This window comes from Rousettus aegyptiacus, unplaced genomic scaffold (assembly GCF_014176215.1).
Source record: "Rousettus aegyptiacus isolate mRouAeg1 unplaced genomic scaffold, mRouAeg1.p scaffold_m13_p_1, whole genome shotgun sequence".
NCBI classification, from domain to species: Eukaryota; Metazoa; Chordata; class Mammalia; order Chiroptera; family Pteropodidae; genus Rousettus; species Rousettus aegyptiacus.
The window spans coordinates 9,180,222-9,204,002 of NW_023416284.1; the positions used below are offsets into that span (position 1 = coordinate 9,180,222).

Sequence of the window (23,781 nt, forward strand, 5' to 3'; positions counted from 1 at the left end):
TGCATATGTCTCTCTGTTTTGGTCATTTAGGGAGTCACTTTTACTTTCAACAGAAAAATATAAATACCTACATTTTACAAAAGCATTCATTTTAAAGGTCCTTGATTGAAGTTTAATGTACTTCTGTAGTTTTCTACAACTGGATTTTTTTCCTTATGTTGTAAGAATTTTTTTTTAATGCAGGTCAAAGCAACTGAAGAATTTATTGAAGTTAAATTAGCTCATAAATTTTCCGAGTATCGTAAAGTCGTTTTGACTGAGCTTTGTTTCTCAGTTTTTTACCTTGATCACAGCCAGAGATGAATTGGGCTGTTTCGGGGTCCCTGAATTTGGATGGGGAAAAAATTACATCTTTTCCATAACCTGCAACAAATTAATCTAATCATTGCCTCTTCCCATTATGGAAGCAGACAACACAAAGCAGTAGTATTAATAGTGTGAGTTACTTTGTAACCAATATATAAATCCACTGATAATTTATAATTGTTGTAGATGTCTCAAGATTGAGATTATAGTCATTATTACTGGGAAGTAACTATTAAACTTAGTGTTAGGTATTGTTATTTAATGTTAATAAAGATGTATTTACTACATCACAAAAATTTAAACATTTTAATAATCGTGTCAAGATAATTGGTTTCCTTTTCTTATCTATTTTATGTTATGCATCTGGAAACTTTATTCTGAAAAGTTGTCCGTATACTTCACCAGATTGCTGTAAAGAGTTCCTAGCACCTTTATAATTGGAGCTAGCTCTTGATTTTACACTCTGTAAAGGTTTATTGAATGATTTGACGGGGAGGGGGTGGATGAAAGGGTAATGAGGAGGGGTTGAGATTTGGATAATCCAAAACCTTTTCTTGTTCCATCTCCTCCCCTTCAATAGGCTACTTGCCTAAATCTCTTTTTAGGTGAAAGTTAACTTTTGAGTTTACATTCAGACATCCATTTATTTAACAAATACTGTTATATTTGTACACCAAATTTATGGAATAAGATAGGTTGTTTGGAGCTCCAAGAATAGAACCAGTTTGGATTAAACATTGTCTGTGGTTTATCCAAAACAGAAAATCTACGTATGTGTAAGAGTTCCTTTGTAATTCATCTGGGTGTCTATAGCTAAGTGTGTCTTTCTAGCTTTATCAAAGGCAGTCCCATATTCTGCCCTCATGAAAAAATTTTTAGCTTCTGGTTAGCCTTTTCCTTTTTGTTCCTTTGAACCCTGTTGCTTTGTCTGAAGAATATGTCAACTGCAGACTTATGTTCTTTCTAATCATAGAAATAGGCATTTATATGGAAACTTAAAGGGAAAACAGTAATCAAAAGTAACTGCATGAAAATAACTGTAGTAGGTGACATCTTATTGTCTCTTGTCTCTGGTTTTCAATAAGCTATGTGGCTTTAAATTGTGCTTAGTTAACTGTTCGAAGAAATCTGAATTTTAGAGCAACCTTTCTTAGATTTAAAAAATGGAATAAATTGCTTTAAATAATGTATTTGATGAAATATTAGCATAAAATTGTAAGCATGAAAGTGCCCAATCTAATAAGCATTTTTTTCTGTAGAGACCAATTCTGCTAATCATTTTGTGAACAGTCTAGATATTATAGATTATAATTTCCTAGAGTGAGAATTTTATTTAAATGTCCTTTTGTCTTTGATTCGATGGGAAGTTTAGCAGTTCATTTATTTTAGTTATGAGAGATAATTTCCTTTCAAGTTCATGCAGAAAAACTTTCAGAATTGCTGTCATCTTGCAGCCTTGTGAAAGAATATTGGACAAGGCTGAAAATGTGAAGGGGGAAACCATTGGGAATGGTGACATTGCATGCGTCAAAGTGATAGTGACAGTGTACCTTTCATTTCTCTTATTTTGTAAGTACGCTTATTTAGAATGTTGGTTCGGGGAGGGAATGCTCATTTCATTACTTGGCTATTCAGTTTGCTATGATCATAGTGCTGGAAACTATCAGATATGGCAGCAGTTTTAGTATATATGAAGTAAAAGTCAGGTTTTTCAAATGTTAAAGGAATTAATAATTAGCGATTTGGGGAGTGACTGTTACAATGTATAATCATAAAAACACATTTGTCTGAGTTATCTATAATGTGTAGGCAGATAATTTCTGGTTCATTTGGAGGTAAATTTTGTTGCACTGTGCTTTCTTATTCTCAGATATGTTTTGCGGGACCAAAATAGTTTGTATTCACAGACAAAAGCCACTACTACTAAAAGTAATGCCTTTTAATTGCAAAACAAGTGATATCAATGAAATTAAACTATATTTAGGAAATTGGTGATTAGAAACCGTGATTTTTTTTTCTCCCTGGCTATTCTTTTTGTAGCTGCATAAGATTGAAATCAGAGTAGAAATTAAGTTGGTTTCATTGCATAATACCAACCTCTCCCCTCTTCACTACTTTGTTTATACTTGTCAGTTTGCGAGGAATCACTTAAATTGAAATGAAAATTTTTTGTTTTGTGTAGAGAAGATACCTGTGCCCAGAGACCATTGAACCGCAAGTTATGCTAATTAAAATGCAAAAATCAGTGATTAGATATTTACTGATTTTCAGTATAATAAGTGAAGTCTGTGTTTTGGGAGCATTCAGAGGATGTTCAAGGAGGAACAGTAAAGTTTTATCTAAGCCTTTAAGAAGCCAAAGTCAAGGATAAATATTCTTAGAAAGGATGTTTCTTTATTTTGCCTCTAATTTTCATTTGTATTCTTACTTAAACCTAAGTAAGATACCATATATTGCTTTAAATAGAAGATTTATTTCTGGATTTCACAACCATTCTTTTCCTGTTATTTTGTCCTTATGCCTCATTTTTACTTTTTTAGGTAGTTGAAATTATTTGAGATTTCAAAAGGGAGACTGTCTTGCTGAAAATTAGTGTTATGAATAAAATATATGCATTGTTCTGGACCTTTCCAACTATTAAGTGAAGTTTTTATCTTGAAATTTGTAACTCTTATTTGTGATGGAATTCAGTAAAAGCCAAGTAGTGGTTTTATTGACTATATTCTCCCTCCTTGAAATATTGGTATCTAAGCTCTTTAAAAAGTTACCTGTTTGGAGGGAGAAGGGTTGATGGAAAAAAGAACAACAAGCATATTAGTGTATCTGCAATCCTAGAGAAAACTATTAGATTTAAAACGTACATTGAGTCTTGCCTCCTTTTGAGTAGCTGCCTTATTAAATACCTATTACTTTCCAAAAGAATAAGCATTTGCTCATTTCTTCCTTAATGTAGTTTTGGGGCTGTATAGCAGCATAGAATAAATGTTTAGCAGTGTGTGCTTTGGAGGTACACATACACACATTTTAATTTTGTTTTATTAGTACTGTTTTTTCCATACCTATCAGTGGCAGGCAAACTGCAGAGATCACTTGAAGAGCCCACATTTTTGAAACACATTCCTTTCTAGACTGCCATATAGTTTATTATTGAACAATAAATTATATACAACCTGTCTTTTGGGGTCATATTAGCCCGTCAAACCTTTTTTTTGTTTGTTTTAAATGTGAAAAATAGAAGTGTTTGCTTTTCAGTTGCTCTGATGGGCTTAACTTCTATTACAGAGATCTATAAATAGACCCGTTTCTGGTTTTCCCTTTTTTGTCAAGAACAGCATTTCAGTAAGGCTTTGTAGAGGTGTAGGTGTTGTCAGCGTTAGAGTTCTATATGGAATAGACAGTTTTGGAAACAAGTGCTGGGCTCACGCATATTGGCTCTGCGTTAGGAACCTTGCTTTCATTTAAGATCCTTTCCTGCTAGGGAAATGACAACTAGGTAGACCTAACTTTGAGAGCAAATGAGGAGAGTTCATTGTGTGCTGCCTGGGCAGCCAGTATGTCTAAATATTGTGGGGAAAGCTAGGAGGAACTGCTTGTTTGTGACTCAAACCAGCCTAATCTGGAAACATCCAGTTTGAGTTGGCTGCTTGCCACCTCCCAGAGGCTTCCTTATTTTGCCAGAGTTTCTGCCCGGCTTCCAGCTCAGGAGGTGGGGCATGGTGAAGGGACCAGGCAAGCTTCTGTAACTGGGCACAAGCTGCAGGGAGGAGCAGGTAGAAGTGGCTGCTAGTTAACCCTGGTTTGTTTCTAGGAAGGAGACATTTCATACATAGTAAGGAGCTGAGGGCTATAAGCTGGTGTGAACTCTACTGTTGCCAATCGTCTTTGTTATTACTCCTTTGTTTTAACTATAGCTTTCTTCTGTCCTTTAGAAGCTAAGGCTTGAAAAACAGCTTTCGCCATACCACTGCTTGAGTACATCACAGCATGATCTGCTTGGTGGTGATGAATTACTAAAATTTCGTTTTATTAATTAATTACCAAAGTTTCCCCAAGAGCTAGAGTCTATTTGAAGTAACGAACTGTCCTGTACCGCCTTTCAGTATTTCCACTTGGGTTGTGCTGGGGTGTAGTGTATTTTGGTTTGATTGATATGTGGAAGGAGTGAAAATAGGTTTAGAGTAAACCTGTGAACTGTTATTTGTGAATTTTAATTTAATCTTGATGTAACTTTAAAGTGTTGCTTTAAAAATTAGCAAAAAATTCAAATTTAAGTCCTAAATAACACATTTTAAAATTAAAAATGCCAAATTGTATTTGTTTGACTTGGAAGCAAACTCTTACGTAATTAAGCTGCAATTACAAATTTTTAGTGTCAGTTTGTGCATAAAGAGCCTCCTCAGTTTGACTCTTTAGAGAAATAAAGGAGTTAACTAATGAAACATGGCCTAATTCCTGATCAGAGAACACTCAGAAGTCAATAAGAAATACTGAAGCCAAAAATAAAAGAGAACATTTATTTTTGTCTTTCTGGATGCCGGGGTTATATAGAAAATGTAAATTTCCAGAACCTTGCTTATGTTTTAAACTTTCAGAATGAGATTGAAGCCTTTGTCAGTCTATTTTACTTAATGGTAAATTAACTCAACAGTTTTGATGACTTTGTTCTTCTCTTTTATCCCTTCTGGGTTGTCTTTACTTGGAGGCATTCTATGATCATTCTCAGAAACCATGGTCTAATTTCACTCTACCCTGAACAAGGAAATTTATGCTTATAGGAATTATTTTGCTGACTTATTGGAACTATCTAATTATAATGAGAAATATGTGACTTTATCAAGATAACACCCTGACATTAGTTTTTCTTAATGGTGTGTGTATGTATGTGTGTGTATAATAACCATTATTTTTAAACATAGTAAAACTCTATAAAATGTTATTGCTCATAAATGGCATTTCTTTTAAGGATTATAGTGACTTTAACATGGTCTGTTATTTAAAAGATGATGTGCTTGTTTATTGGGAGTTTTTGGGTTTTAGAACTAGGTTGCCTAATACTGAGTTCAGTAGCCACATGGGCTATTGAGCATTTGAAATTTGGCTTTTGTGTACACCATTACTGATCAATGCTGTAACATAGATGAACCTCAGAAACATGCTAAGTGAAAGCCAGTACAAAAGACCACATGTTATATGATCCTGTTTATATGAAATATCCAGAAAAGGTAAATTAATTTATGGAGACAGAGTAGATTACTGGTTGCCTAGAGCAGGGGGTGAAAGAGAATGGGGAGTAATGACTGCTAATAAATAGGTATGAGGTTTCTTCGTGGGGTGATGCAGATGTACTAAAGTTATGGTGACAATTGCATAATTCCATAAATACACCCAAACCATTAATTGTACACTTATTTATTTTTATTGAGTTTATTGGAGTAACATTGGTTAATACATTTATATAATTTTCAGGTGTACTTTATAATTTGACATCTGTATATTCTATTGTGTGTTTACCACCTGAAGGCCAGCTTCCTTCAGCTACCATATATTTGATCCCTTTAATTGTACACTTTTTAAATGAGTCAGTTTTATGGTGTGAAGTTATATCTCGGTAGAACTATTTTTATTTTATTTTATTTTATTTTTTAGACAAGGCAACCCTTGGTTGACCTCACAGATTGCAAGGACCTTGTCAGCTTACAATCTTTTATTTTTTATTTTTTATGCCTACAGAACCTGGTCTTCCTAGGTAGTCTCCCATCCAAGTACTAACCAGGCCCAACCCTGCTTAGCTTCCAAGATCAAACGAGATCAGGCATGTTCAGGGTGGCATGGCCGTAGACTCAACAGAACTGTTTTTTAAAATATACACTGAATTTTGCAGACATAGCAAAAAATATTAATTTTCATATTGACTGCATGTTGAAATACTTTGAGTATATTACACTTAATATTAAAATTCACCAATTACTTTTTAAAGTAGTTTCTTAAAGTTTTTAAGTTACGTTTTTGGCTTATATTAAATTTCTGTTGGACAGCACTGTTGTAGAAGGAAGTGCTGTCAAGATACAAAGTCATGAAGTAATTTGTGCATCCATTTATTGCTTTTCATTTTGTTTAAAGAATAGAATCCATTCTTTTTATTCATTCATTCATTCATTTTTTAATTCTCAAGACCTTCTGTTCTCTGTGAAATTTTGGACTAATGGAAAAGGTTATTTGGGACTCTTAAGCCTGAAGCATAGACTGAAATAGATTCCATCTTTAACAAATTTGGTATTGGTCAAGCTAAAATGCTTGTTGATTTCCTGGGTGGGCAAGGGAATGTCTTAGCTGTTGAAAAAACTTCCATCTCTAAACCCCTAAATAAATTAGTTTAATTTTCAAGAAGAAAATTAAATTATTTTAAGCAGAGTAATTTTTATTTTATTTTTTAAAAACCTTAATCTGAAGATATTTTAAAAGTGATGGCAAATACTTCTGATAAAGATTTAAAATATATCTACTAATATACAGTGGAATTCTGGTGTTGGAATTAGAATAACACACATTTCATAGACACCTTGCTTCTAGACATGATTTACATAACTGAAACTGGGGACTTCCATGATTCCTTAATGTTATTTTCAGTGGTGGAGAGAAGGGCAGACTAGCCTCCTGAATGTGCTGTGTCATGGTGGTTGGAGCCATTTGGACTGTAGCTTTGTGTTTGTTTCCACTGGAAGAAACTGCAGAGGGCAAGGACTTTAGGCTGGAGTTTCCTAGTGAGTAATTTAAAGTCATTTATAAATAAATAAACAAGTTTACTAAATAGTAGTTTTAGGCTTCCTGGTAGGGAGTTAGATGGCCTTCTAACTTCTTGGGTCTGGCACTTCCTTAACAGGGTTCAGAAGTGGGCAATGGCAAACTTCTTTTTTATTCTGGATAGGAAGAATATATAATTTAATTAGCATAAAAGTTAAGTTGGAAAAAGACAAAACCCAAAGTTCAGATTTACTTATGGGTTTGGTAAAGGCTATAGCAGTTGTATATAACCATAAAAAAACCCTAACAACATGTTTTTACTTTATCTGTCTACTTTCTTGGTTTATGCCTTTTGAAACATTTTAGTTTTTCGTACAAGAAATATCTATGATTTTGCATACCGTATTCACTTAAGGGAATGAGAAGATCTCTTATATTGACAGTTTAGATTTCTCCTCGGTTTGTCCCTTGAATAAGGTATCCCGTGGGTGTACTAAAGGCTGTGCCACCACACAGAAGGATTTCTTGTTCTTTAGGCAGACATGTTATATCTGCTTATTACTTTCATGGAGCATGCATGTTTGATGCCTTTTGCTTTGAGTTAACTTGAGTAACAGGTTTTCTGAGTCTTAAGGGATTGCCAAGAATATAATGACTTTATGGGCCCAGGCTCTTTGGAATTTAAGCTTAAAGTACTCTGGACCAAGGGTTTTTGTACATAGAATATTTAGAAAAATAGTTTTTTTTTCACTTTTCCCACTATGAATTTTATACTTAGCAGAATCTGTAGCAGAATCTGATCACATATCTACCTCCAAAAAAATCTTAATATAAAATGGTAAGCAGCACTTTGTGACAAGATCGCTGCTAGTCCATTATCTTATAATTCTTTAGGGCCCCTTAAAGCCCACCAGAAAGTAAGCCCATAATTCTTAGTAATAGATTAATAAGAGCATTGCTATTTCCATTTATTGCTATTGTTATTAAAACAGTAGGTTTTGAAACCACCAAATTGTGTGTTTAATGCCCAAACTGTAAGGCTTCATTTTTTCAAAAAATTGTGGCAAAATATACATAACATAAAACTTACCATTTTAACTATTTTTAAGTGTACAGTTCAGTGGCATTAAGTACATTTATGCTGTTGTGCAACCATCACCACCAACCATCTCCAGAACCTTTACATCCTCCCTGACTGGAACACTCTGTCCATTGGACAACTTCTCATTCTCTAAATCCCTGATAACTACCCCTTCCACTTTCTGTGTCTATGTACTTGACTGTGCTAGGTACCTTATAAGTGGAATCATACAATATTTGTCCTTTTGCATCTGGGTTATTTTACTTAGCATTATATTTTAAAGATTCGTTCATGTCATAGCAAATGTCAGAATTTCTTTTTTAATAATGTCCCTTCAGGGTTCTTTTGGGGATAAGTTTTAATTATCCAGCAGTCATCCTATAGATTAGCCATGTTCCTTCTAGTTAAACCCACCCAAAGACAGTAATAAGCTTAAAAACATTAACAGTAGCTATAATTTTATCCCAAAGAGCTACTCTTTAATCTTTTTGTGAGCAAGATAACCCCATATAGTATATTTAAGCTCAATTTTACAGTTATTTTTTGTCAAAATAAGGTACTTCTGAAAAGCAGTCTTTAATAGTTTTATTCCTCCCCTCATTTATGTAAACTACTGGACTTCAAAATAGGAAGAGAAATAGAACCAATTATTTTAATTATTGTGGTTGAATTTACCACCACTTTAGTTACTATGAATACTAAACCTATTTACTCTTAATCTTACCTACCTATAATGTTTAGACATGCTTAATATTTATTAGTGCTCATAAATGAAAGCTAGAACTCTTTAAGACAAGTATTTTTGAGGTCTAGATTTTTTACTGTACTTAGAAATCCTTAGGAAATAAATTACTGATTTGTTACATCAGCAGTAAAAGCTGAGATAGCAGTCAAAAGAAAAATTAATGCTGGTGGATTGTGGTTCTCTTTCTGCTCTACCTCTGTCTAATGAGAGAAAGTTTTTTTCTTTTGTCAGTTTTACTGTTAATTTTGTTAATCTTTTTTTAAATCAGATTTTTTCCCCATTAGACATCTTTGTAGATTTTAATGATAGAAAAATCTATGGGCCAAAACAAAATTGAAGTTAAAATTTTGGCTTTATAATCAAAAATGCATTTTTGCTTTTTAAAATATCAGTACAGTTTTTTCTCAATAAGCATCCCGAGTTTGAAGAATTTAAACAACTTTTCATTAACTGGCTATAAAGAGCTTAATTTATCTTTTCTACAGGTGAGTCCTATAGTGCTTTTCCCATTTCTTTTGCAGTAGTTGCAGAATCACCAGTTCGAGTTGACTCATTTCTCTGAAATCATTTCTGAGGAATTTTACCTGAATTAACCAGGTCCAGAGGCCCCTTGATTCAGCAGAGCCTAATTGACAGAAAGCAGCAGGTAGCCTGTTACACTGACTAGTTTGGAATCACTCACCTTTTTCTAAGGAATAAGGAAAAGAACAGCTCACTTTGTATTTAATTCTTAGGTCGTGTGGATGTGTGTGTTAAAATTTACCATTTTAACCATTTTAAAGTATACAGTTCCGTGGCTTTAAGTACATTCATATTATTATGCATCCGTCACCACCATGCATCTCCAGAAACTGTTTCATCTTTCCAAACTGACACTCTATTCGTATCCAGTAAACAACTTCCCGTTCTCTACCCCTAGCCCTATTCTACATAAATTGAATCATACAATATTTGTCCTTTTGCGTCAGACTTATTTCCCTTAGCATAGTGTCCTCAAGATTCATCCAGTTGCAACATATCTCAGAATTTCCTTCCTTTTGAAGACTGAATAATATTCCATTGTATGCAGTTACCACATTTTGTTTATGTAGTCATCTGTTGCTGAACACTTGAGTTACGTCAACCTTTTGGCTATTAAACATACTATGAATATGGGCGAACATCTATTCAAGTCCCTGCTTTCAGTTCTTTTGGTTATATACCCAGAAATGGAATTGCTGAATTGTATGGTAATTCTGATTTTTTGAGGAACTGCCATACTGTTTTCTACTGTATCTATAACCACTTTACTTCCCCACCAGCAGTGCGCAAGAGACCCAGTTTCTTTACATTCTTGTCAACACTGTTGTATTCTGTTTATTGATAACAGCCATCCTGATGAGTGTGGAATGATAATCGCATTGTGGTTTTGATTTGAATTTCTCTGACAGGTAGTCATGTTGAGCATCTTTCCTTGTGCTTATTGACCATTTGTGTATTTCCTTGGGAGAGATGTCTGTTCAAGTCCAAAGGTGCCCATTTTTGCATCTGCTTATTTGGTTTTTTTTACAATTGAGTTATAGTGTAATTTTTAAAGGCATATTTAAACTGTCTTGAAATTATAAAACAAAACGAAGTTTTACGAATTTCTTCTGAACCATGGTACTTTGGTGAGGAAAATCTGACTGTGATACTAAGCCACCACTTTCCCTTGGTTGAAGGTAAAAAAGGCGATTGAGCTAAGAAACCGTTTTAATATGAATGGAGTCATTTTCATCTGTGTAAACCTTACTAGAGTAGGGGTAGCTACACTGTAAATTTTACTCATCATTTGTTTAAAATATAAAAGTTTTTTCTACAAATACTTAGACCTTGCTATTGACACGGCTACACCATGTTGTGAAAAGCTATTTGCTGTTTTCTTTTTTGTCACATTTTCCAAAATTGAGTGACACCAGAATGTTTCAGGTCCCAGCTTACTTTTGAGAAGTCTGTAATATTCGGAGGTGGTTCTTCTCGCTTTTTTTTTTCTGTGAGTTTTGGCGTTATTCAAAGATTTTTACCAAGTGATGCATTAGTAATAAGGAGAAGTCACTTTTAAGGACCCCATGTTTGATTTGCAGCTTAAAATTAGCATATTAGATTTTCAAAAGCAAGGAAAGCTGTCAAAGAAGTAATGTAGGCCTTCTCAACTTTGGTACTATTCACATTTGCGGCCAGATAATTCTTTGCTGTGGGGGCCATCCTGTGCACTGTAGGTTGTTTAACAGCATCCCTGGCCTTTATTCACTAGATGGCAGTAAACTTCCTCCCCCCCTCCCCCCAGTTGTGACAGCCAAAAAGGTCCCGTTGGGGACTACATGGCCCCCATTGAGAGCCGCCGGCATAGGTATTCACAATAATAAGATTTGTGAATGAAATAAAATAGTGCATTCAAAGATGCTGGACTTTGTTAGATATCTAACACATTTTTTTTGTTGTATGTTTTATTAGTGCTTTTGCTGTCATCCCAGAAAATGTTTGTTTTTAAATATAATTTTCCACAAAATTCTAGATAACAGAATCTATGAAGTTTTTGTTTTTATAGATATCAGTAATTTTTCAGTAAGGTTATTAATATGTATCACTTAAAGTTCTGGTTAGTTAGAACAGCCATTATTTTTCTTGAATAATTAATGAAACAGTAAAGAAAAAAATACTTTGCAGTTTGCAACTAAGTGTAATAGTTTATCATTTTCATTTCACTCAGATATTGAGTTTAGTTAATACCTTCATTTTAATTAACTTGGCATACTTTCCTAGGCATTAATTTGAGTCACTTGTACAGTTCAAGTCAATAATTTCTTGGAGGCACATCTGTTATACATTGAGTACAATGCTAGGCTCTGTGTTTACAAAGATGAATCCAGTACTGGACTTTTAGGAGACTGGTAAATGAGTAGTTATGATACAGAATGAAGGGATTCGAGATAGATGTGGTAGTAAAAGAGGCTCAGGAACACATGGCTAAGAAGCCAGTGAATACTATAGGGTGGGGAAAAGCTACAGGACAGGAGATTAAATAGTGGAGCTAATTCTTTGGAGTCAGGGTAGGCAAGGAGGGACAGAAAGGTGCCTTCAAAAGGAGTGGGTATGGACAAGAGTTTTCATATGCTTTCTATACTCTAGGCAGTGCTAAGTACTTTATAATCATTCATTAAATTTTCACCATAGCCTCTCATAAAGTAGTAGGTATTATCACCATTTACATATAAGAAAATTAAGAATTAGAGAGGAATTAATTTAACCAAGAACTTATATCTGATAATGTTTTTTAAAGGTACCCATGACTAGGAACTGGTTTAATTCTATTATGTGGATAGAGCATTAATGGCTAGGGTAAGAGGGTCATGACAGGGGAATGAGGAGCAGCCAGCTGGGGGCAAGATGTAAAGGGTCCGCTCTCCTTTGGTGAAGAATATGTGTTTTATCCTGTAGTTATGTATTTGAGAGCTACCAAGACAAATGGAAGGTTGGAGGTAGGTGGAGAGTCATAGAACCCTAGAGGTATCAAACGCTTTGAAGGAAGATCATGAGATCTGATAACCCACCAGGGAAATTAAAGGTTAGAGAGGCAAAGTGAGGTGTCTTCCTAGACCACACAGTTGAATATTTCCTTACTCGTGTTATAAAATATAGAGACAGTTCACATTACATCAGAAGTGGCATATTTGAAATGGGGATCACATCGGACTGTCTACTAAACTAGGGTTGTTGGTTTTTCTTTTCTTTTTTTTTTTAACTTTCTGGTCTCAGAACCCTTTCTAAATAATTGAGCTTTAGGTGATTTCTATTGGCATTTGCTGTGTTAAGAGATTTAAGCTTTGAATTTGAAATTTTTGTTTAATTCATTTGATGTAACAATTTTTCTTAGTTTTTAAACTTTTAGCAGTTTCTTTGAGCAAAAATTGTTTGGAATTGGGCTGAGCCAAAGAAGTGGTTAGGAGCGCTCCACAACAGAAACTAGGGGAAAGACTGATAGAGAAAAGATGGAAGCAAAACAAGGGAATTACTTGATAGGTTATAGTGTAAGCAGTTACCTTATTTGGAAAGGCCTAATTGGCTTTTTGTGATTGGTTGTCCACAGGTTTGATTTGTTAACCTTGAGGCATTTATGAGTTTAGATTTTGGTTTGCTTTCACAGGCTGCTAAGGTATTAGAACCACCTCAGCCTCCTCGTTTACTTAATTTAACAACTTCTCTCTTTTGTTTATCATCTCTCATATATGAGAAATTAACCGAAAATTGTTTATTAGTGCCACTCTCTTGGCCACTATTAGTTAAGTTCTTGTTTTGAAACTCACTGGTTAGGATGTCAGATTCATGGAAGAATTGTTTTTTGTTGTTCATCTCGTCGTTTATTTTGTGTCTCCAAGTGCAATTAAACCATCTGATGTACTGCTGATGGCTGCAGACAGGAATTTAAGACCCTTGAGAGGACATAGCCCATCAAGGGGACTACAGTGATGACTGTCATCAGTTAGAAAATAACAAGAGACTGAAATACGTTCCTTAATGAGGGCTAACTATGAACCAAACCAGTTGGTATCAGATAAATAAAGAACGTACCTGAAGCAGCCTCAGCCTGTTTTATTTAGCCTGTTTGTTGATTTCTTGTATTTGCTACAATACCAGAGGTATCGATCCAGGTACAAAAGGAAGTATTTGCTTATGGCACAGACTTATGGCTTGTTCAGCCAATAGGTAATCCAAAGCAGTTCTGTTATTTAAAACCACTTTAGCAAGAAAGTCTAGGGACTTTGTTGCACAGCTATGGCCTTAGCTATAGTTGCCAGAATAAAGGAGGGAACATTGTCTTCCTGTGCACTAATAGGAAAAACAAGTAAGCGAAAAGGCAAAAGGAATAAGGGTTTCGTATGGAGATGAAAATCTTCACCCATAATCATGGGAGAGCTGTCCACCTCAAGATATCTGCTTCTGGGGAGCAACTTCTGTAGTCGATTTTAATTTTAGATCTCCAGCTAGTATGACATAACCATTTTTGAAAACAAAAAACTGACATGAATTGGCATTGTTTTATCTTTCCACAAATCTCTTTAATGTCTGACTTAATGAGCTAGATTTTCATAACTATTTATTCGAACTGTGATTATGCTGCTTTTGTGTGAGGTATATGAAGAAAATCTGGTCTCACACAGATATGTAATTGAAATAGGGAGGACCTTATAGACCCCCTAAAAGGACCCCAGGGGCCCTCATAGCAGCACCTTATACCACATTTAGAGAACTGTTGCACAAAAAAGATATGATTGTCTTGAAAATTGGGACCTGTAAAAAATTGGATGTAGAGAGATTCTTACCTGGTATGTACATTTTATTTAAGAAATTATGATTTAACTTCCCCTCCCCTCACATTTGATGAAAGCACCAAGCCTGATGGAAACTACTTTGCATCTTGACTCAAGCTTATATATTGATTAAGTAGAGAGAAAAAATTATTAACTACCTGATGGAGGAGAAGAAAGGTTGTTGGAAAATTGTCACTTGAGATTGTATTTGCTTTTAATGAATGGGCCCTCCCAACTGTTTCAATTGCAAAGTTTTCTAGTTGTTTAATTGCTCCTTTTTAAAAAATTATGCCAGATTTTTTTGTTTCTCAACTTAATTTGATTAAATGTTTTTTAATATCCCAGCTTAAAAAAAAAGAGTGTGTATTTATCATCATCAAATGTTTACAAATAATACAGGATACAGATGTAGAAGTTTGTCATTGGATGTTACTCTTGTATGTGAACAAATTTAGTCCCGAGTCATCTTATAAATAGTATACCCAGTACCTTGACATTTTCAGTGTTTAGAGTCCAGTGCTCACTATAGTTCTGTGTATAAAATGTCTGTAGGAACAGGAATAGTTGATTATTTGACACCATAATTTGGTTTAAGAGACTCCTGGCATCCCCTATTCTGTTTGCTTATCAAGTATTGTCATATAACCATTGCTTAGTCTTATATTTCTTTGTAATGGAAATTTTATTTGATCAGATCAGCTTAGTTTTCTAAGTAATTCTAATTAAAAATTATAATCACATATAAGAAACAATTCAGCCTTAATTGTCTTATGTGCTTAGGGGAAAAGTATAACTAGATTTCTTTTAAATTGTATTTATTTCAAGTTCTCTACTAATGAGAACTTTTAGTTGATGTTGAAAATTTAATATTGATATGGCCAGGTAAATTTAAAGCCTACTATCTTAAAAGTATTAGTTGACTCATAATTATCACTACTTTAAGACAATTTAAATTGGAATAGCTTCATATGAACTGCTTTGGCTTTTAAGAAACAGTTAAATACTATAGATCTTGTTTTGATGAACTGTTTTGGATTCTTCAGTGAATATTAAAATAAGAATTTTAAAAAAATTAAAATGGACACATTCTAGACTCTTGGGACTTTGTCAGTATAATGAGATTGAAAATTATTTAGCGGAGGGGGGCGGGTCTCAAACTGTGTCCCCATGTTGATTCAGGATCTTAAAATTCATAGTACATTTAGTAGACTATACTGGAAATGTACATTGAAGTTTAGGTTAGCATATCAAAATGTGAACTCAAAAGTTGTAACGTTTCATCATTTAATAATTCACTGTAAAACCTTTCCTCCTTTCTAGTTATCACTTCAAATTGGTCTGCAGATAATTCTGCCAGTTAAATTCTACATTGGATTGTACAGATTTGGTATAGTAGTAGGGAATTCATCAAGAGTGTGATGACATTTATAACAAATCTGATTTCCATCACTATTTGTACTTTAAAATCGTTACTGTTGATCATCTTCTATTCCATTTTTATGATAGACACACAGAACTTTGTTTTTGCTGCCTCATTAATTATTTAAATAGCCAGAAATTCTGCTTTTGCCCATATTTGTTTATGTTTTTACCCAATATTACTAAGGAATTTATATATATATATATATAATATTGGTAGTATTGTAATTATTTTCTTTGATGGATATTTCATGATTTATTGGAATTAAGCTGATAAGTCACATAACATATTTTCTATACTGTGGTCATCCGGTGGCCTTGTGAATAGTCTTATATTGTTTGGAGTACTTAATATATATCACAAGCGGTTTTCTCCTGTGCTAAAACAGAAGATTAATTTTGTTAACTCTTAATTTGAATGAAAATATAGTATCCTGTTCACTTAGTACTGGTAACACTACTTTACTTTTGCTGAATGATCTAAAAAAGACAACTCTTTTTATAGTTGGGAAAACTGAAGCCTAGTGGTTTATAGACCTGACAATGATGACTTGCAGTTCTACCTGGAGGCTTTTGCATTTTGTAACTCAGATATCATCATTTGGCTCTTACTGGCATAGGTTTATTTTTCTTTGTTTCAAACTACAGAAAATTCTGATAACCTCATAACGTTTTCATTTTTTTGTCTTAGCACGTGAAAGATAAAAAAAAAAAGAATGCTGTGTAAATTCTTATTTATAACACCCTGTTTTCTTACAGTATTTATTTTTTTACTTTAAAAAAAGAAAAAAAGCAATAACAAATTTGCCTCAGATCCTAGGGTTGGATATATTAATTAGGCTGATATAGAGATTGTCTTGGATATGAGAGCTGTTTGAATGAAAAACCAAAAACAAAAAACCACTGTCTTTTCTATAGAAAGTGTGCTTAAAAGTGAATTAACCAACCACATAGAGTTATATATATGTATAAGAGAGAGAAGGCTTCCACAACAGGGAGGGTTGAGTATGAAGCAGAATTTTAGAAACTTGTAAATAGCAGAACCTGTAAATCTCTTTTTATTAATCTATTTGAGAAGGTTCTAAAAGAACTAAACTTAGCAGTCTTGTACATTCAGTACCAAAGAGAATTTTATATTTCTCATATAGTTCTTAGGCATAATAAACTTGTTTAAAAACTCTCTCAGTCTGACAATGTTGGTACTATTTCTCCTTGTCTTTCAACTGACTGTCTCCCCATTTGAGGATTGCATTAAATTGAAAAGAGTAATAAATTTAATTTCATTGACTCTCATTTCCTACATTCACAGAGAAAAGAGCCTATAACTAACAAGACTCAAGCAGCTTACATAACATTTCTTCATTAGACCTTCAAAAAGTTTTAAATTAAAATTGGCTGGGAAATTACTTTGGGTACCCGTGTTTTCCTAAAAAATAATTTATTCACGAGGTGGTAGTAGTAGAATAATAGTAACAGAGTAGTGCCACTTTATTGAATGCCGTCATATTCCACACTCTAAACCTGTGGATCATTTTATTTAATTCTTAACCATATGAGAATAGTTACTGTTATTATTTTCATTTTACACATGTGTGAAACTGAGGCTTAGCAAGAGGTTTAATGCCTTGTCCAAGAGTACAAGCTGTTATGTCTGAGCCAAGATTTGAGTTGAGCTCTCTGAATTCAAATCCGTATACCCACTGTTCTATATCATTATTACCTTTAACTGAATTGTGTGTTTATTTGCATTTGGAAAAAAACTGTTCAAATTTTGCACAGAATGAAACATTTGTCTTGAGGTGGCATGTGGTGGTGAATGTTTTTGCTTCCACATTCTCAGACCAGTGTTTGCTGTCTTCTGTTATGGCTGAAGGTAGAATATGAAATAGATGTGGAAAAACCAAGTGCCGTAGGCATAAATAATTATAATAAAATAAAATAATTAAAAATAATAATAATAAAAAGAAAAAAGAAATAGATGTGGAAAAGGAAAGGGTGTCCTGACATTTCAGACCTAAGATTTAGATCTTTTTCATTATTGCTTATTAATTATTTAATTATTGCTACTTGTTGATCTTAAGAACTTTTACGTACGACTCATTTTCTGTTTGTCTTTTCACTAAAGTTTCTTTCCCTTCTGCAGCACCGATTCCAGCAGTAGTTCGAGTGACGACTCCCCAGCCCGATCAGTTCAGTCCGCAGCAGTCCCCGCACCCACTTCCCAGTTGCTTTCATCCTTGGAAAAAGATGAGCCTCGTAAAAGTTTTGGGATCAAAGTTCAAAATCTTCCAGTACGCTCTACAGGTGAAAACCGCACTTTCCATTGCTCCTACTATGGGGAGTGAAAGACTGAGCAACTTGAATTCCGTACTTTGTAGTGACAATAAGCTTTGTTTTTGTGCTTCATTAGTATTTCATGCCATGTAAGAAAAAAGAAAAAGCAAGTGATTATTATAACTTTATATGGTTTTCTAGTTTGTTATATATGAAGATTGCATGTTGTTTTATTTGTACTTATTATATACATATACATACATTATATGTACTATATGCATGTATATATATACACACATAAAGATTGCATAGTACATGCTATATAAAGAAAAGCATGGTTTATTTTTGAATAAATATGCTTTCTGGATTAACTTTTGATACTAGGGGAAATTTGGTATGATGAAATTATAGAAATCCTATTTTCAGTTAGATTTATTATATTAGCCTGGAGTCCTGTGTTATGTGAAGTAATTTGGGACCTAAAATTATGATAGAAAACCCATTTCAAAATATTAAAAACAGTTTAAATGAAGAAGGTCATTAATAATGGAAAAGTCTAGTGAAAAGCTATAATCTTTTACTCTTGACATTTTTAATTGACAATTGACCATGCTATACTGTTATTCTTAAACTAGGCATATTGAATATGCAAACAACTGTTAGTAGATGGTCACACCAACAGAGACCACACTAAGTATTTCTTAGCCAAGTGCATTTTAGTGATTACTTAAATTATTTATTAAACAGCCTATGAAACCTACATACTAGGTTTGTGAATAGATAAATTGAGACACAAATGTTGATGAGCTTTGGATTTAGATTACTTAGTGATTTAGGAATGGACAGAAGGTAAAATTGGCTTGTCTTTCTATAAAATTTTAATTTTTATATTGAAGCAAGTTAGCACAAGACCCCCAGATGGTACGATACATTTGTAAAAAGCCTCAAAGTTGTTTAGCACGTTGTATGTGTCACTTCTCACATATTTTTATTATTGAAATGATGTTTAGAAAGCTAGAAGTATGGCTTTCTTTCTAAAGTCTTTAAAACTCTTATATATGTATGTAAAATTTTTATTACGAGTTTTAAACATAACTAAAAGTAGCAGTAGCAGAATGAACTCCCTTACACTAGACTCCAGGTTTTAAAAAATAATAAATTTTCTAACACCCAGTTTATTTCCAGAATTGTACAGTAGTCTCTGAAATGTCTTTTTAGAGTTATTTTATTTGAAAAATTAATGTTTTAATGCTAACATAACTTAGGTCAGAAATCAGGCTAGTGATTTAGTAGCTTGCTTACTGGGTTGTATCTAAATGAAAAAAATGAACAACTTGTTTTTGTTTGGGGATTTAGATACAAGCCTTAAAGATGGCCTTTTCCATGAATTTAAGAAATTTGGAAAGGTGACTTCAGTGCAGATACATGGAGCTTCAGAAGAGAGGTATGGTCTGGTATTCTTTCGGCAGCAAGAGGACCAAGAAAAAGCATTGACTGCATCAAAAGGAAAACTTTTCTTTGGCATGCAGATTGAAGTAACAGCATGGATAGGGCCAGGTAAGAGATAAAGAAGCTGCGTTTTAGTGTAATTTGTATTCCAACCTATGAAAGGGCAACATATTTTCCTGAATGTGGTCACTATTCCAGCTTTATTGACACACTTCCAGTGTCTTCTTTCTTTAAAGAGTAGTTAACATTTATTAGTTAGGGTAAAAATTGTTCTCTCTATAAGGGAGAAATGCTGACTTTTAATGTGAATCTGAAAGGCAGAGTTTAGCCCCTTGTTGAGTCCTACTTTCTCGAAAGGATTAGCTTGATTGAGGTAAAGCCATAGTTCCTAGAATGACAAACAAAATTAGCCTGAGTTAGAAAACAAACTACTTTTTATATCGATATGAGGGACTAGTTAGACCAGTTTTATTTCTGTTATGCCCAGCACACATTGGATTTGTTATTCTAGCTTTCATGACCTTGAAAGATAGTGACAAAGAAGCAGCAGTCTTATGAGTGTGACCCATTGAGAATTTCAAGGGGACGTTTTCTTAGCTTGAACCTACCTATAAGACCTCTTGTAAGGCAGGAAGTCTATTCAGGGATGGCCTTGGGTCAGTGTTTCTTCTGTTTAGAATCACCTGCAATGTTTGTTTAAAATGCATACTCTTTGACCTTACCCCACCCAGCTTACTGGTTCAGAATTTGCATAGTCAAGTTTGCAGATCTCTAATTTAAGGCAACTTGTGAATACATTTGTCGAGGAATGAATAGAATAGAAACGTTATAATTATGCAGTCACACTACATAGCTCAGACTTTGAGTGGAATTTATAAGGTAAACATAACTCATTTTCTTTGAATATTCTTCTTATTTGACAAGAGGAAAAAATAGAATTTCCCTGATAAGAATGTGTAAATGGTATTTTTGTATTAAAACAGGCACAGAAGTATTAGACCAAATACTACAAAATGTGCAGAATTTTGTGATAAAACAGGAATTCAAAGGAATATTATCTTTCAAAGGGAATTCTAGGTTATGCCTTCATTTCTTCGTTATAACTTAGGGATGTACTACCCTAAGTTATACTGAGCTAAAAAAGCTCAGGAGTTCTTATTTAATGGATTCGGAGCAGGTCAGAACTGACTTGAGGAATAATATATAGAATGTCATATAATCTATATATATTTTTAGAGCCATCTATAATTATTAAGTAGTGAGGATCTAATTCAAGGACATTATCAATAGGGACCCTCTGATCTGCAAGTGGTGGGCTAGCTTGAGATTTTTACTATAAAAAAGAAAACCATTTTACCCAATTATTTAACACCCCGGATGTAGTTGGATCTTAACCACCTACCAGTGAAGATTTTGAGTAGTTTGGTTGATTTGAGCATAGGAAAGCTGAAGGTCTTGTCTCAGATGGGACAACGTGAAACATCAGTTTAATAGGCTGTTTGACAGCAATTGATTCTAAGTGTGGAGACTTGGTTGGAATTATGCTGTTAGATGATTTAAGTCATAAATGTTTTGTATTGAAATGTATGAAGCTGATTGTGTCATAAGGTCAAGGACCTTTTGGAATTAAAAAAATTCAGCTCTGAGAAGCTCTAAGCCCCTGGTGGTTTCTAAGATTGTGTTTTATGCAGTGTTACAATCTCCTAAGCATGAAAGAGTTTTTTCAGTGACATGTCGGCATTAATACTTAAACTGGCCATGAAGATGAAATAGATTACATGTGCAAAATTCACTCTTTTTCTTTGCTAAACTGAATTTCTGATTTTGAAATTTTTACTGAGCTATTTGGTGGAAATGAAGCCGTTGTAAATTTTAATGGTTGCAGATCATGCTTTATCCTTCTGATTCTGCCTTTTGAAGTACGAACCAAGGTGTGTCTAAATTATTTTTTTCTTTTGAATTTTTCTGCTTTTTAAAATGAAATATTCCTAAATATGTGCACTCTTAGTTATACGATTTCCAGAAAACCTAGTTGGGCTTGAAATGGGATATACCCCTGAGAGATAATGATGAAAATATGGAGGCAGGTGTATGAGCCCTGGGCACAGTTTTTCACTGTGAAAATATGTATTCTTTGTTGACACTGGTAAGATTAAGCTGAACTGCCACTAGAGCTTTCAAATTGCAGTCAGGAGTAAGATGTATTCTGGCCAAGTTCACTCAACAGCTCAGAAGTTGAGCCTTTTCAACACCAGTGTTGTCATTGATGGTATCACTAATGTTCATGGCTGGCACTAAAACACTTTGTTTCGGTGAAGTTGATTCAATATTAACTTTTTTGGATGGCTTTGTTTTACACTAAAAAAGAGAACATATAGGCTACATTATAATGATCAACAAAACATTGAGTGTCCGTGCTCTAAACCAAGTTAATAAGTGGAGCTTCAGAGAAAGCCTATCATTGCATTAGACATCAAATCAGGGCTTCTGATCCTAAGAAGCAGAAACTTTGTCATTTGGTCTCTTTCTGCTTGTTATTGAGGTCTGCGCAACCCCAAAGAAGTTATTACATAAGTGTTACTTCAGTCAGTTTTCATACAGATACTGTTCTTATATCTAAAAATTGCTGCATTTAGACAGTTGGGTTATATTAATTAGTATGAGAAATAGAAAATCTAAATATTTTATTAAATGTTTAAATAATGAAACCGGACAATTTCAGCTGAGTTATGTATATTTCAGATTGTAGTTTTCTATTCCACATTGAAAGCTTGCTACATAATTTTGGAACCTAAGATTAGGCTAAAGTTATCATTTTTGCTGGGGCTTAAAATCTATTTTTGTGTTAGTGATTATTTTAAAAACAGATCAGCTTAGCAGTTTGAATTCAGTCCACTGTTCTGTTTTAAAGATCAAACAAAGTATTAACTTCCTTCTACTTTTTGGAACAAGTTTCTTTAGCCTTTGTATTCTTCTTTTGCTTTGGATTTAACAAGAGGCAGCTATTTCTGAAGGTGTGTAAGTTTTTGGCTTGTGTAAGTACTTGAGCCCAGTATTTCAGAGATGTAGTTTCTTAAATGTAGATTTTTCTCATAATGTGTAAATACACATTAAAACGCTTTCTTCTCTTTTTACTCTGCCTCCATTCCACTTACAGAAACAGAAAGCGAAAATGAATTTCGCCCTTTGGATGAAAGGATAGATGAATTTCACCCCAAAGCAACAAGAACTCTGTTTATTGGTAATCTTGAAAAAACCACTACTTATCATGACCTTCGCAACATCTTCCAGCGCTTTGGAGAAATTGTGGTATGTTGCTTTTCTCAATAAAAAGTTTTACATCTTTGTCAAAAATCATAAAGCAGAGTACAGATTATATTTAGAAGGCGATATTTGGAAGGCGTGATGAATATTTTTCTCATTTGCTGTATGTTTTTAACTCCTGCTAAAAGATTAGGAAAACACACTGGAGACTATTATGTGTATATGTAAAAATACATAATATGTATTTGTTTTTATTTTGTTTAGATACACTTTTTTGTATTCATTTTCCCTATTTTTCTTTTTCCATTGGTTGCTGTTTTAATTCCTATCTTTAGGTCTCTGGGTTAAAAGGAAAATCTGGAAGAGAAAACATGTTCGTGAGAAAGAAACAGCAGATTTATGTATGATTATTGTGTTACCACAGGGCACATCAGCAGTACCTCGAGGATTCCTAGAGCATGGATGTCATGCTGGAAGCTCAGTTCTGTGCTGAAATGTTAATTGGAATCACTTCTTATATTATGCAAATCATTGTTAGATTTAGGAATGGAAGGATTTTTTCTGTTCCCTATGACTCAAAACTTGAGTAATTTATAGAGAAAATATTTTGGTTGCAGCTTTGTACCCTTGGGATATACTATTTTGTTCAGTGTTTTGAAAAAAAGTAAGGAAATTATTTGTCTTTTTTAAGACTTTATATTAATAACTGAAGAAATTGCTCTAGTATATTTGTACTTTGGAGATTTAAAAAAAATGTTTTGGGTAGGAGCAGCTGTTGTTAATCTTTCAGGTGTGTGTATGTATGTCCATTTATCTGTCTATCCATCCATCTTGTACACTAATGATCTAAGCAAAAGATCTTTATTTTTGTATAATCTAGTCTTCTGAATGAAACATTATTTGTTCTTGTGGTTGATCTAAACCCTTTGTTATTGGGACTCGGGGACAGCAAATAGAAGTGGTTGGTAGAAAGTGAAGGAAAAAACAGAAGATATATATTTAAAGAAATATACAAGCAAAACTTCCTTTTTCAATTATTTTGATTTTCTTTAATGTTCTTTTATTTTTTGTGAGAGTAGTATATACTATAATTACAGCTTTACTGTCTACCTAAGTGAGTGACTTGGAGCTCACATTCCTATGTGGGCTCTAGCTGCTGCTTTCTTTAGACAGTG

General features: G+C 33.7%; 1 protein-coding gene and 1 pseudogene across 2 annotated transcripts in view; one reads left to right on the forward strand and one right to left on the reverse strand.

Annotated features, from left to right (window-relative positions):
* The window catches only part of SPEN (spen family transcriptional repressor), a 68,585-nt gene that overhangs the window by 26,514 nt on the left and 18,290 nt on the right, over window positions 1–23,781 (forward strand). For both annotated transcript variants that reach the window (XM_036229017.1, XM_016128271.2), the window contains exons 4-6: window positions 17,763–17,923; window positions 19,250–19,450; window positions 22,500–22,651. In XM_036229017.1, the coding sequence (XP_036084910.1) occupies window positions 17,763–17,923; window positions 19,250–19,450; window positions 22,500–22,651 (514 nt within the window). The remainder of the gene's footprint in view (window positions 1–17,762; window positions 17,924–19,249; window positions 19,451–22,499; window positions 22,652–23,781) is intronic.
* LOC118605374 lies at window positions 6,028–6,146 on the reverse strand (annotated as a pseudogene).